Below are 15,828 nucleotides of genomic sequence, written 5' to 3' on the forward strand. Positions count from 1 at the left end.
CGTAGGCTCTGCTGGAAATATCACTTTGCCACGAAGAAAAACAATCCTGATCCCACTCCTAATGATCCAACTCCCCAAGACACTATCCAAATTGAACCCTGCCTGCAACATTTCCGTCCTCCATCACAGCGGGACCCACCTCCTCTTCCTCAAAATCACCCTCTCCAGACCTTCCAGGAATTTCTCACTTCCAGCCTTGCCTCTCAATCTTTCTTGAAAAACCTTAATCCTACTCCCAACATCACCACAGCCGAAGCCCAGGCTATCCGTGATCTGAAAGCTGACCGATCCATCATCATTCTTCCGGCTGACAAGGGTTCCACGACCGTGGTACTTGATCGTCGGGAGTATGTGGCTGAGGGACTGCGTCAGCCTTCAGACAACTCTACATACAAAGTTTGCCAAGGTAATCCCATTCCTGATGTCCAGGCAGAGCTTCAAGGAATCCTCAGAACCTTAGTCCCCCTACAAAACCTTTCACCTGACTCCATCAAACTCCTCACCCCACCGACACCTCACACTCCTACCTTCTACCTACTTCCTAAAATTCACAAACCCAAACATCCTGGCCGCCCCATTGTAGCTGGTTACCAAGCCCCCACAGAACGTATCTCTGCCTACGTAGATCAACACCTTCAACCCATTACATGCAGTCTCCCATCCTTCATCAAAGACACCAACCACTTTCTCGAACGCCTGGAATCCGTACCCAGTCTGTTACCCCCGGAAACCATCCTTGTAACCATTGATGCCACTTCCCTATACACGAATATCCCGCACGTCCAGGGCCTCGCTGCAATGGAGCACTTCCTTTCACGCCGATCACCTGCCACCCTACCTAAAACCTCTTTCCTCGTCACCTTAGCCAGCTTCATCCTGACCCACAACTTCTTCACTTTTGAAGGCCAGACATACCAACAATTAAAGGGAACAGCCATGGGTACCAGGATGGCCCCCTCGTATGCCAACCTATTTATGGGTCGCTTAGAGGAAGCCTTCTTGGTTACCCAAGCCTGCCAACCCAAAGTTTGGTACTGATTTATTGATGACATCTTCATGATCTGGACTCACAGTGAAGAACAACTCCAGAATTTCCTCTCCAACCTCAACTCCTTTGGTTCCATCAGATTCACCTGGTCCTACTCCAAATCCCATGCCACTTTCCTAGACGTTGACCTCCATCTGTCCAATGGCCAGCTGCACACATCCGTCCACATCAAACCCACCAACAAGCAACAGTACCTCCATTATGACAGCTGCCACCCATTCCATATCAAACGGTCCCTTCCCTACAGCCTAGGCCTTCGTGGCAAACGAATCTGCTCCAGTCCTGAATCCCTCGACCATTACACCAACAACCTGAAAACAGCTTTCGCATCCCGCAACTACCCTCCCAACCTGGTACAGAAGCAGATAACCAGAGCCACTTCCTCATCCCCTCAAACCCAGAACCTCTCACAGAAGAACCCCAAGAGTGCCCCACTTGTGACAGAATACTTCCCGGGACTGGATCAGACCTTGAATGTGGCTCTCCAGCAGGGATACGACTTCCTAAAATCCTGCCCCGAAATGAGATCCATCCTTCATGAAATCCTCCCCACTCCACCAAGAGTGTCTTTCCGCCGTCCACCTAACCTTCGTAACCTCTTGGTTCATCCCTATGAAATCCCCAAACCACCTTCCCTACCCTCTGGCTCCTACCCTTGCAACCGCCCCCGGTGTAAAACCTGTCCTATGCACCCTCCCACCACCACCTACTCCAGTCCTGTAACCCGGAAGGTGTACACGATCAAAGGGAGAGCCACGTGTGAAAGCACCCACGTGATTTACCAACTGACCTGCCTGCACTGTGACGCTTTCTATGTGGGAATGACCAGCAACAAACTGTCCATTCGCATGAATGGACACAGGCAGACAGTGTTTGTTGGTAATGAGGATCACCCTGTGGCTAAACATGCCTTGATGCACGGCCAGCACATCTTGGCACAGTGTTACACCGTCCGAGTTATCTGGATACTTCCCACCAACACCAACCTATCCGAACTCCGGAGATGGGAACTCGCCCTTCAGTATATCCTCTCTTCTCGATATCCGCCAGGCCTCAACCTCCGCTAATTTCAAGTTGCCGCCGCTCATACCTCACCTGTCTTTCAACAACTTCTTTGCCTCTGTACTTCCGCCTCGACTGACATCTCTGCCCTTACTCTTTGCCTTTAAACATGTCTGCTTGTGTCTGTGTATGTGCGGATGGGTATGTGTGTGTTTGTGTTTGTTTGTGTGTGTGTGTGTGTGTGTGTGTGTGTGTGTGTGTGTGTGTGTGTGTGTGCGCGAGTGTACACCTGTCCTTTTTTTTCCCTAAGGAAGTCTTTCCGCTCCCGGGATTGGAATGACTCCTTACCCTCTCCCTTAAAACCCACATCCTTTCGTCTTTCCCTCTCCTTCCTGAAGAAGCAACGATCGGTTGCGAAAGCTAGTAATTCTGTGTGTGTATTTGTGTGTTTTGTTCATGTGCCTGTCTGCCGGCGCTTTCCCGCTTGGTAAGTCTTGGAATCTTTGTTTTTAATATATTTTTCCCATGTGGAAGTTTCTTTCTATTTTATTTACATCATCATGTATAATTTATTAGTATTATAGTAATGCAGTCATTAATTTGGATTCCAACCAAATTTAGGTAGACTAACAAGAAAAGGTAAATCAAGCAAGTAATTTATTGCACTTAGTGAATTATAATGCAATATGAGCTAAGAAAATTCATTGATCATATTTTTTTCAACATTGAAGATGAGTGCAATCAGTTACAAGACTCTAATGAAATTAATATTTATAACCAACAGTAGGCCTTTGGTGAGAGAACTCCCAAAGAAAGATTTTCTCTTATTTTGTAATTAGTATTACATTACTGCTCTTTAATGGTGTCTCCACCAATGGTGCATCACGTTGTTAGGTAAGTCAGTGTTAATTGTTTTGCAATATGGTACTTACAAAACTGATAGAAATATCAGAGAACACTGACTGTGATTTCAACATAACAATTGTGTTCGAAAAATAGTACAAATGTGTCTGTTCCGTATTTTGGAGTAGCAAGGTTCCGTATTTTGGAGTAGCAAGATATGTTATTGTGGTGGTGGTCTTTGTTCATGTATTAGTCCCAAAGTGATGGAGACAAGTACAAAGGCTTCTAAAGTTTTTCCTGTCTCTAATACGTTCAGTTGGTAAAAAATTGTAATGATGATAATTTTTTCTAACAATATGTTGCACAACTAGTTGACAAAGAGGAGAAGAAAAAAAAAAGCTCACAATCAGGTAAACATCTGAAGGCATCATTTTATTTGTTCTTTCAAGTGCTATGTTAATATAAGACTGCTTCATTAATATTTAGTTTCTTGTTGTGTTGTTGGATGCTTTTGTTTGACGTCTTCATTTGCTGTTTGCATTGATAAAATAATTAGAACTACTATTGATGGCTTATGTTTAGACTGAGCCGAAAAGATGTGCATATGATCTTTGCAGAATCACAGATGAATTGATGACAGTTGCTTATTTGCCATGTATGAAAATTCAGAAATTTCAGGAAGCTGTGACAAGGTGACTTCAGACTTCATCTAAATGTAGCACTGTGGTAACTGATTGATTCAATGAAATATGGCAAGAATAAACATGAAACAGTACTTCATAGAGCAACACGTAAGATACAGTAAAGTTCAGGTTGTACGTAGCACTGAAGATGGTGGTTGGACAACAGTAATACAGTTTACAGAATAGGCTGAGCACTCATTTGCGATCAATGAAATAATACTGTTTCTTTGGTGGTTCACCAGAGCATGCCAAGGGGAAGCTCAGTGTGGCCTCTATAAGTGGGCCTGTAAACGGTGTGGATGCACGATCTCTGAAATCACATGCATTGTGAGTGAAGGTACAGCACTCCACACTTCTACGAGATGGAAGAACCACATACATAAAAACACTAGGCACGGAAAAAAGTGTAGTACAGAAAAAAATGTGCGGTAGAGAAGGTAACCACTGGTATTGCAGGGCTGGGGGGGGGGGGGGGGGGGGGGGAGAGAGAGAGAGAGAGAGAGAGAGAGAGAGAGAGGCAACTGGTCCCAGAAGGCACCACGATTATGAGTCATGGAAAATGCCAGTGATGGCCCTGACGTCCATTTCATCGCTCGGTGATGGCTGCTCATCATGTGGTGGACAGTCAATGGCAAACAGGGGTGGAAATGACAAGGGGGCCGGGTGGGTCCACCGTCCCCCCTCTTGTAAGAGGCCATAGGGCAGGACCGGAGACGGTGCCTCCTTAGCAATGTCCTTGTTGAAGTCAGCAGTCGGTGTGGGAGGTGTCAGCCGGGCCGTCGGAGACAATGGCCTTGCAGGACCCAGCAACGGAGGCAGTGGTGTTTAGTGGTGGCTTTTTATTATTATTTAGTGTTATTGGGTTTTGAAATTAGTATTTAATTTTATATTATTCTGGCTGTTAAAAGTGTTTGAACTAAGATGTAAGTCTGGACTAAATTAAAATTACCTTCTGCTAAATGAGTCTCAAACTAAAGCAAGAAAATTATGTACTTGAAAAATTATGTAAAAATATTTTTAAATATTGAAATTTGAATGCAGTTTGCCAGATATTACCACCATATTTTTCAGCTAGGCACCTCTCCCGGGATTGTCTGTTGGTGAGTATAATTTTGGGACGTGATTTACGCTTAAAAGTTATTGGACATAGTTTTGTGAAAGGTGAAATTTTAGATGAAGGTTCTATTCTGAAAGCAAACCAAAAGTATTACACTTATTGGTGCCGTTAATAAGCAATCATTCAGTAACAGACATCCCCACGCAAAGTAAGCCACATTTTATCATCAAATTCATGGAAAAAAAGCTGTGGAGAACAGGTATAATTAGTCTTAATAACAAACGCAGCAAAATTAAATAGTTGTTGTTATGAAAAATGAGCACAAATAACGGAATTTTTTATGACTGTACCAGTCAATGGCTGAAAAGGAAGAGAGAGAACAAAAAAGTTGGGTCCTTGTTCAATTAAATTGCATAGATAATCCAATTACAGAGATATAAATTTCATTGTAATTGCAGTGTCTGTTGTCAGCGATAAATCGTCTCAGGGCTACTGCGAAAACACACAGTCACGAAATCCACTAACGCTAGGTGAAACATTACACATTTTATGTCACACAAAACAGCAAGTTAGTAGCTAACAGGCAATAAAGAGTTCAAATTTTCTGAAGAGTTCTTGTTCTCCCTGTTCCAAATAAGCCCATGCAGTATTAATTGCAAGTATTTTTAAGAGGGGCAGGATGTCAAACTGGCCAACTGGGAGCAGTAGAAGCACCACCGGACATTTTAATTTCCGCTGTCCAGAATATAGCTTGATTACATCCATTACAAAATATACACGTTTCAGTTCCAAAGAGCAAAAACAGTGACATGCGATAGAAGAATGCTGTGTGAAGAGGCATGGCACTGCACTTTGGCACACTTAAGACCAAATAACATGTGTTACATTTCCTCAAACAGATATGTTTTATGTGTCAGACTCTTCAGAAAGATGTGCCCTACAAAATTAACATATTTTTGGAAATTTTTGACCTCCTGTCTCAAATGCTCGAGGGAGGGGTTTGGGGGCGTGTCACTATCTAGTATTGCCCTGCTTCAGAAATATCGTAGATCTGGGGCTTGGTTGCCTGGATCGCGAGGACGGTACATACCTCTATAAAAAACCCTTCAATCTTAAGGTGTGCTGCCGCGCCGATAAGATGCATGGCTGTTGAGGTGGAACAGTCGCTAGCGGGCAACCTCTGGGGAACCTGCCGCACCTCAGTTGTACAAGGCTTATCCAGGCATGCGGGGCTCTGTCTGGATGGACGTAAGTTTCCCTAACTGCTCGTGGGACGACCATGAATACCACGAATTCTTCCTCTTTTCCTCCTCCTAATTTTTCGCTGGCCAGTGGGATGGGTGGACCGCTGGTAGGCACTACCGCCCAATCCAACAAGAGGGCTACGTTAGCCAGTCCTCCTGACTCCGGCGTCAGCAAACGTACAGCAGTTCAGAGTAACAGAGCACATACTGAAAACCAGAGTGTGTTTTTAATTATAAAATGGAAAGAGGGTTCCTTTGAAAAGGTTTCGCCATTCTATATCCAAAAGGGTCTAGAATAAATAGCTGGAACTTTAAAATCAGTGAAGCGTTTACGGAATGGGACACTACTTGTTCAAACATCAACTGCTCAGCAAGCAGTTAACCTTCAAACAGCTAAAAGCTTGGGGGAATACACTATCGATACAGAGCTTCACAGCACCCTGAACTCCAGTAAGGGTGTTGTTACCTGTAGGGATCTTGTTGACATTCCTGTAGAAGAATTAAAGAGTGAGTGGGCTCAGGAGGGAATTGTTGACGTTCAGAACATCATGAAAAGGGTGGATGGGACCCTGGTGAAATCAGACTCCTTCATTCTTACTTTCAATACCCCCCAAACTCCCAGAACACGTCAAGGCAGGATTTCTTTGACTAAACGTCCGGTCTTATGTCCCAAACCCAATGCGCTGTTTTAAGTGCCAGCGTTTTGGGCATACAACTCTAGGGTGTAAGGGAGAAGCGATGTGTGGCAACTGTAGTAAGGCTACCCTTGACGGAATTGACTGTTCGTCGCCTGTCAGATGTATAAACTGTTCTGAAAGCTACCCTGTTTGGAGTAGGGACTGTAGAATCTTCCTAGAGGAACGTAAAATACAAGAAATAAAAACAACTAAGCGTATCCCCTACACTGAAGCCAAAAAGATCTTTAAGACCATGCAGCCCCCCATATTCGTTACGTCCTTTGCTTCCATTGTTCAGAAGCCGCCTCTGAAGGTCGATGCATCTACACAGACGGAGGTTGTTAGTGCTGGCACGAACATGTGCACATGTCAGTGCACTTGCAAGGAAGCAACTGTGTCAGAGCCTGTAGCCCCTCCTAGAACAGCAGAGAAAGGTACAGTAGCTCACATTGAAGAGCCCCAGGCATCTCCGACTGCTGAGGCTGTTCCAAAGCCCAGCATGGTCATAAACGCCCCAGCTCCGGTTCCAGCAAAGCCCTCTAAACAAAGGAAAGCATATGTGAAGCAGCACCAACAGATTAAATCGGCTGGTAAACCCTCGGATCATGTTAATGTGGTCCCGCTAGACGCTTCATCAGACTCTTCCCCAGAGCTGATGGAGTCTGAGAATATGGGGCAATCATCTCGCCCCAAGACTAAGCCTCCACCCGCTGCAGTCTCCCCACCTCGGCGGAAAGAGGGGCAGAAAATACAACCACCGTGATGGCTCCCATACTACAACGGAACCTGCAAGGGTTCAGGACACATGTGGAGGACCTACATCTATTGATTCAGGATAGACCTATGTGTGTATGTCTGCAAGAGACAAATTTCAGTGAAACATACACTCCAGAACTACGTGGTTATGTCCTCCACAAAAAGGACGACCTGAGTGGACAGAGAGCTCGAGGAGGAGTAGGTATCTTCGTCAACACCGGCTACCACTCCTCGCCTCTCTCCCTCACGACGGATTTACAGGCAGTTGCAATATTAGTACATGTGCGCCATATACTAACAGTATGTTCGCTTTACCTGCCCCCACATGATGTGCTTGACGAAGAGGCTCTCAGTGATCTTCTTACACAGCTCCTCCACCCCTTCATCCTCTGTGGTGATTTTAATGCACACAATATGCTTTGGGGCTCTGTGAGTACTTGCCCCAGGGGTAGAGCAATTAAGAGGCTTCTTCTGTCTACCAGTGCCCATTTGCTAAAGACAGGTCAAAGCACGCATTTTTGCATTGCAACTGGGTCGTTCTCTGCCATTGATCTATCGCTTTGCTCTCCAGCCATCGCCCACACTGCTGCATGGGAAGTGGTTGATGACTTACATGGCAGCGATCACTTCCTCATCCGGATTCACCTGCCACATGCAGTGGAACCAGAAAGGAAACCGCCTCGATGGGTGCTCGGTAGAGCCAACTGGGCACTGTATAGTCAACTCGCCAAGTTTGAACATCGGGTCAGTGTCCAGGAATGGGTGGATCATATTACTGAAGTGATCCATTGCGCCAGTGAAGCGTCCATCCCACAGTCCACGGGACAACCAAAGCGGCAGCCTGTCCCTTGGTGGAACGACGAATGCTGCTGTGCAATCAGGGCTAGGTGGGCAGCTCTGCGTAGGTTCAAATGACGGCCAACTGTAGAGAACCTTGCAGCTTTTTGGGTGGCGAGGGCAAAGTGTCGTCGGATTATACGAGAGAGCAAGAAGAGGTCGTGGCAGCAGTTCCTTAACATCATTAATCGTTCTACACAAAGTTCCATTGTATGGGAGACCATCAGGAGGATTTCTGGGGAGGTGGGAGGTGCCCTATGGCTGCTATAATTTGGAATGGTACTCTCCACATGACCCCAAAAGATATTGCCCAGTCTACGGCGGCTCATTTTGCAGCTATTACTGCAACCGCCAGTCAGAATCCAGCTTTCCAGCCCCACAGAGTGGCTGCTGAGAGGAGCAGTTTTGGCTTCCACTCACCCAATACAGAAGAGTACAACTGCTCGTTTTCCTTGTAGGAACTGGATTCTGCTTTGTGTGGGGCTCGTGATACATCCCGTGGTCAGGATAGAATCCACTATAGCATGCTGCGGCACCTCACAGGGAGAAATAAAGAAATCCTCCTCCAACTTTTTAATCTAGTTTGGATGTCCGGTCACTTCCCTGACTCGTGGCGTGAAGCAATTTTAATTCCTCTTTTAAAACCTGGGAAAGACCGCACGTGCCCGGGTAGTTACCATAGTGTTGCCCTCACTAGCTGCGTGGGAAAGACCTTGGAGCAGATGGTCAACCCCCGCCTTGTCTGGATGCTAGAATCCAAACAACTCCTTAGTTGCTTTCAGTGTGGGTTCAGGAGGTATCGCTCCACCTTTGATAAACTGGCCCTCCTGGAGGCGGCCATACAACAGGCTTTCCTGCTCCAGCATCACCTGTTGGGAATATTTTTTGACATTGAAAAGGCATACAACACTACTTGGAGGCATCTTATCAGGCAGCTCCACGAATGGGGTTTTCGTGGATGTCTTCCCAATTTTATTCAGTCCTTCCTGTCGCCATGTTATTTTCGGTACTGAGTCGGAGACGTACTGTCTAGTCGCTTTGAACAAGAGAACGGTGTCCCTCAAGGTAGTGTTTTGAGTGTGACGGTCTTTGCTATTGCTATTAATAGTATTACGTCTGTTGTGAAAAGTCCTGTGCAGTGTTCCTTGTTTGTGGACGATTTCTCTGTATTTTGCTCTTCTTCCAGCCTTGCAACGATGACTCGTCAGTTGCAACTCACTCTCCAACGTTTGGATGACTGGGCACAGAGGAGTGGTTTTCAGTTTTCAACTGATAAGTCGGTGTGTGTTCTTTTTAACCGTTCTCATTCCATTTTTGACTTGCCTGAGTTGAGGATGAGGGACAACGTTCTGAATTTTAAAGACACCGTGAAGTTTCTGCGTCTCACTTTTGATTCTAAGCTTACGTGGCTGCCACACATTAAGCAACTGAAAGAACGGTCTCTTAAGGCGCTGTCTATTTTAAAATGTCTTAGTCACCTCACATGGGGAGCAGACAGGACTTGTCTGCTCCGGTTTTACAGAGCCTTCGTGTCGTCCCGGCTTGATTATGGATGCACGGTGTTTGCGTCTGCAAGACCCACTTATTTGAAGCTGTTGGATGTGGTGCACCATGAGGGGATTCGGCTGGCCACTGGGGCGTTCAGAACGAGCCCCATACCAAGCCTGTGTGCAGAGGCAGGTGAACCGCCACTTCACCTCCGGCGGCGTCTACTAATGGTGCACCAGGCCTATAAAACATTATCCACACCATACACGCCTGCATACGACACTGTTGCTCGGCCTCCACTGGAAAGGCTTTTTCGCAACCGGCAACGAGCAATGAGGCCCTATGGGATTCGTGCAAAGGATTGCATTTTAGAGGTGGGTGTGGCCGGTTTTAATGTTTCATGTCGAGATTGGAGCAGATACCCACCTTGGCTCCTCCAGAGGCCCAGACTGATTTTAGATTTGGCAAATTTTAAGAAAGACAGTACATCAGATTTTACTTTCAAATCTTTATGTTTTAACATTTTAGATAGGCATCATGATTTTACAGTAGTATACACTGATGGATCTCAACAGGGGGATTTTCTTAGCTGCTCAGTAGTGTTCCCCGAATGTGTCATCAGGAATCGCCTTCCCCAGGAATTCACTGTTTTTTCCGCAGAACGTCATGCGATCCTGAAGGCATTGGAGCAGATACGGTGTACTCAGGGCAAAAACGTTCTAATTTGCTCTGACTCAATGAGCGCATTACAGTCACTGCAGAACCTGTACCCAGCGGACAAGTTGGAACAGCTGATTTACGACCAACTGTACATCCTCCAACGACAGGGCAAGCAAGTGTCCTTTTGCTGGGTGCCAGGGCATGTGGGCATACGGGGAAATGAACAAGCTGACAGAGCTGCCAAAGACGCCTGCAGATTACCGGAGGTGACACAATGTTCTGTTCCTTTGCAAGGTATTGTTTCTGTGCTGCGGCGGAAGTGTATGCAATTGTGGGAGGAGGAATGGCTGGCGGTGAGGGAAAATAAGCTGCAATTGGTGAAACCCACGATCTAGCTGTGGTGTTCCTCCTGCCGGTCACCTAGGCGTGACGAAGTGACCCTTACACGGCTTCGCATAGGACACTGTCCTCTTACGCATGCCTTCTTACTACGGCGAGAGGAACCCCCACTGTGTGATGCCTGTGGCGTACGAATCACTGTGCGCCACATTTTAGTTGAGTGTGATTTATATCGTTCTATCAGGGCGGAAGTTAATATTAGTGGGGATCTGCCCTCGATTCTAGCCGATGACAAGGCGAGTGTCAAGAAAGTTTTAAAGTACTGTGATGTTTCTGGGCTTCAGCCAAAAATTTTAGGTTGGAATTTTTAGTGTGTTGCCTAGTGGCTTACCACTCCTTTTTATACTTGTAATAGGCCAGTTCCAAACATGTGCTATGTGCTTCATTTTAACAATTTCACCTGCGTTCTCTTGCAGTTATCCTCTTTATGTGCTGCATTCCACTTTGCAACTGTTGACGTGCAAACTGCCTATGTAGCCTTTCACTTTTAATTTTAGTCCTATTTTAGCACTTGCTGCATTTTAGTGATACTCGTCCGTTGTTGTCTCCGTTCGGGTGCTAAAGACTACACTGTTGAGCGCCCATATCCACCATATCCTATCCTATCCTACTACTAGTTGTTTCCTTTCCTGTTCCACTCGCAAATAGAGTGAGGGAAAAACAACTGTCTATTTGCAACCACATGAACCCTTATTTCACTTTTTTTGTCTTCATGGTACTTGCACAATATGTACGTTGGCGATCATTCTGCAATCGGCTTCAAATGCCAGTTCTCTAAATTTTTTCCATAGCATTCCATGAAAAGAACATCGCCTTCCCTCCAGGGATTCCCATTTTGATTCCCAAAGCATCCTGTAATACTTGCATGTTGTTCGAACCTGCTGGTAAAAAATCTAGCAGCCTGTCTCTGAATTGCTTCAGTGTCTTCCTTTAATCAGACCTGGTGGGCATTCCAATTACTCAAGCAGTAGTCAAGAATGGGTCACACTTGGGTCCTGTATATGGTCTCTTTTAAAGACACTTTCATAAAGTTCTCTCAATAAATTGAAGTCGACCATTCACCGTCCCTGTTACACTCTGTAAATGCTCATCCCATTCTGCATGACTTTGCAATGTTGTGTGTAGATATTAACTGATGTGACTGTGCCAAGCAGCGCACTACTAAATCTATATTCAAACATTATGGGATTGGTTTTTGTACTCATCTGAATTTACTTACGTTTTTCTACATTTAGAGTTACATGCCATTCATCATACCAACTAGCAATTTGGTCCAAATCATCTTATATCCTCCTAGTCACTTAACAATGGCACCTCCCTGTGCACCACATCACCATCAGCAAACAGCCGTAGATCGCAGCTCGCTCTGTCCATCAGACCATTTGTATAGAGGGTGTTACAAAAAGGTACGGCCAAACTTTCAGGAAACATTCCTCACACACAAATAAAGAAAAGATGTTATGTGGACATGTGTCCAGAAACACTTAATTTCCATGTTAGAGCTCATTTTAGTTTCGTCAGTACGTACTGTACTTCCTCGATTCACCACCAGTTGGCCCAATTGAAGGAAGGTAATGTTGACTTCGGTGCTTGTGTTGACATGCGACTCATAGCTCTGCAGTACTAGCATCAAGCACATCAGTATGTAGCATCAACAGGTTAGTGTTCATCACAAATGTGGTTTTACAGTCAGTGCAATGTTTACAAATGCGGAGTTGGCAGATGCCCATTTAATGTATGGATTAGCACGGGGCGCAGTACATTTGTATTGAGACAGATTTCCAGAACGAAGGTGTCCCGACTGGAAGACATTCAAAGCAATTGATCGGCATCTTAGGGAGCACGGAACATTCCAGCCTATGACTCGCTACTGGGGAAGACCTAGAACGAGGACACCTGCAATGGATGAGGCAATTCTTCGTGCAGTTGACGATAAACCTAATGTCAGCATCAGAGAAGTTGCTGCTGTACAAGGTAACGTTGACCACGTCACTGTACGGAGAGTGCTACGGGAGAACCAGTTGTTTCCATACCATGTGCAGTGTGTGCAGGCACTATCAGCAGCTGATTGGCCTCCACGGGAACACTTCTGCGAATGGTTCATCCAACAATGTGTCAATCCTTATTTCAGTGCAAATGTTCTCTTTACAGATGAGGCTTCATTCCAACGTGATCAATTTGTAAATTTTCACTATCAACATGTGTGGGCTGACGAGAATCCGCATGCAATTGTGCAATCACGTCATCAACACAGATTTTCTGTGAACGTTTGGGCAGGCATTGTTGGTGATGTCTTGATTGGGCCCCATGTTCTTTCACCTACGCTCAATGGAGCACGTTATCATGATTTCATTCGGGATACTCTACCTGTGCTGCTAGAACATGTGCCCTTACAAGTATGACACAACATGTGGTTCATGCACGATGGAGCTTCTGCACATTTCAGTCGAAGTGTTTGTACGCTTCTCTACAACAGATTCAGTGACCGATGGATTGGTAGAGGCGGACTAATTCCGTGGCCTCCACACTCTCCTGACCTCAACCCTCTTGACTTTCATTTATGGGGGCATTTGAAAGCTCTTGTCTACGCAACCAAATGTAGAGACTCTTCGTGCTCGTATTGTGAACGGCTGTGATACAATAAGCCATTGTCCAGCTGCAGCAGCGCATCAGAGATTCCATGCGACGGAGGGTGGATGCGTGTATCCTCGCTAACTGAGGGCATTTTGAACATTCCTGTAACAAAGTGTTTGAAGTCACGCTGGTACGTTCTGTTGCTGTGTATTTCCATTCCATGATTAATGTGATTTGAAGAGAAGTAATAAAATTAGCTCTAACATGGAAAGTAAGTGTTTCCGGATGCATGTCCACAAAACATCTTTTCTTTATTTGTGTGTGAGGAATGTTTCCTAAAAGTTTGGCCGTACCTTTTTGTAACACCCTGTATATAGATAATAACAGTGGTTCTGTTGCACTTCCCCAGGGCACTCCTGACACTACCTTTGTCTCTGAGGAACACATTCTGTCTAGGGCAGTGTACTGGGTTCTATTACTTATGAAGCCTTCGCTCCACTCACATATCTGGGAACCCATCATGTAGGTTCATACATTCATTACGTCTGCAGTGAGGCACCATGTCAAACACTTTTCTGAAATCTAGGAATATGGACTCTGCCTGTTGTCCTTCATCCATAGTTTCCAGAATATAATGTGAGGAAAGAGTAAATTGAGTTTTGCAAGGGTGATGTTTTCTGAAATAGTGTTGATTTGTAGACAGAGGTTTTTCTGTCTCGGGGAAAGTTATTTTGTTTAAAATGAGGATGTCACCATAAGATATTTGCTGTTACTGGCTGATGAAATGAAATGACATAAAATTATTGTATGGCATGATAGAAACCTAAGAGCATAACTTGTTGATGACATTCTTTTTGCCAGTAGCTTTGCATGACCCATTGGTGGTGAGAGCGTCATGACCATTACAGTGCAGCAAGCTTCCTATCTCTTATTAATTACAGAAAAAGAGAAATGTTCCTTTGGAATTTTTTTCTTCAAAGGCCTTTTGTGTGCTTTAAATCATAATTCTTCCGATTCACACTTTCTGTGCTGAAAAAATTTAATCATTCATGTTCTGTATCCAAGGATCCCGATTTACATAAATTTGTCTGTTGCTCTGTCTCTCTTTCCCAGCAGTTGTATTTTTATGTTCACACTATACTTGGACAAATGGAAAAGATTATGTACTGGATTTTAGACGCTGATGTACATACAGTAAATACATGGAAACAGTTCTTACATGTCAAGTCCCACACTCATTTTGTGTAGTGGTTAGCAAGCTCCACTTGTCATGTAAACAGTTGAAATATAAAACCAAAACTAAAAGGTAGCGTGATCCAGCATCTTTTCGCCTCACCTGGTTTTGTGAAACTGATGCAAGATAAGTGTTTGAAAAGAAGAGAGGTGAAGAGAATGTCAGAAGATGATACCTCTCAGGTAATTTAGTTTCATTTGTGTCACTAGATAGTGATGTCCCTTTATTTCACTGTTGTGGACAGTAGACAATGACTGTTGTAAATAATTTTAATCAAATGCTCATATAGTTTTGCTGTGGGAATCTGTTTCTATAAAATTCTTCTGGGTTGTGTACTGTGCCACATTCTAAAATGTACCATTGTTTTGGTTACTATTAAAAGTGTCCATCAGGGCACATTTAACATCATTATGTGGTCTATGACTGAGAAAATTTTTTGTGGAAATGTATATAAAACCTTTAGTTTCAAATAATGAAGGAACTTTTGAGTAGAAAGCGTAACATACAGAGATCAGTAAAATATTTAACTTTGATTCTCTTTTCCTTATGAAGTCTTACTATATATGAAACAAAGACAAATAGCGTGAACAAACCTGGATTATGGAATTGTGTGATTTTAAGCTCCTAAATGTCCTACTATACTGCAGTGTTAATCGCAGCATTTTGTGTTATAAAAATGGTACAAAAGAGAAAAAGTGGAAAGAAGAGAATCATTTTAGCTCACATTTTATCTCATGATTTTTATGTTTTATCTCTTTTTGGTTGTCACATGATAACAAGATAATGGTAACATGTTTTGAATCTGTGTTTCATGGCATTAGTCTTTAAATCTCTCCGTCACTTTTTCCATGCTTGTATTGTATAGTGAAGACATGAAATTAAACTATTGGTCTTTACATGTACAGCATCTGTTATTATCTTGCAGTTACAGACAGTCATTTGAAATATTATATTTGTCTCATCTATGTTTTTCTACTTCGTGGCTAATCAACTTGACCTGCTGATTTTTCAGAAACACATGTAAAACCAGGAATTCTGGAGCATAAGGATCATATTGTTCATCAACTAAATAATGCAAGTAAAAGTTTCACCACATACAAAGCTCGATTAGCAGTTGTTAGAGAAGAAAAAATTAAACTGAAGGAAAACTTTGATGGTAAGCATCATTTGTTTGACTCCCAATATGCAGACCTACTACTATAATGTCCATTAGAGCACTCTCTCTTTATTCCTGTCAGTTCTTTTTTGTTATTTTGTAAATAAGTGAAATTTGCCTTTGTCAAACTGGTGCACTTTGTCTTTTCATAGTGTACTTTGTAAACTCCA

The 15,828-nt window shown here is 44.0% G+C and overlaps 1 protein-coding gene across 2 annotated transcripts in view; it reads left to right on the forward strand.

The window, feature by feature from the left end:
- The window catches only part of LOC126281433 (elongator complex protein 1), a 114,105-nt gene that overhangs the window by 50,276 nt on the left and 48,001 nt on the right, over positions 1-15,828 (forward strand). For both annotated transcript variants that reach the window (XM_049980397.1, XM_049980396.1), the window contains exon 9: positions 15,515-15,658. In XM_049980397.1, the coding sequence (XP_049836354.1) occupies positions 15,515-15,658 (144 nt within the window). The remainder of the gene's footprint in view (positions 1-15,514; positions 15,659-15,828) is intronic.

Source organism: Schistocerca gregaria, chromosome 7, assembly GCF_023897955.1.
Source record: "Schistocerca gregaria isolate iqSchGreg1 chromosome 7, iqSchGreg1.2, whole genome shotgun sequence".
In the NCBI taxonomy this organism is placed as follows: Eukaryota; Metazoa; Arthropoda; class Insecta; order Orthoptera; family Acrididae; genus Schistocerca; species Schistocerca gregaria.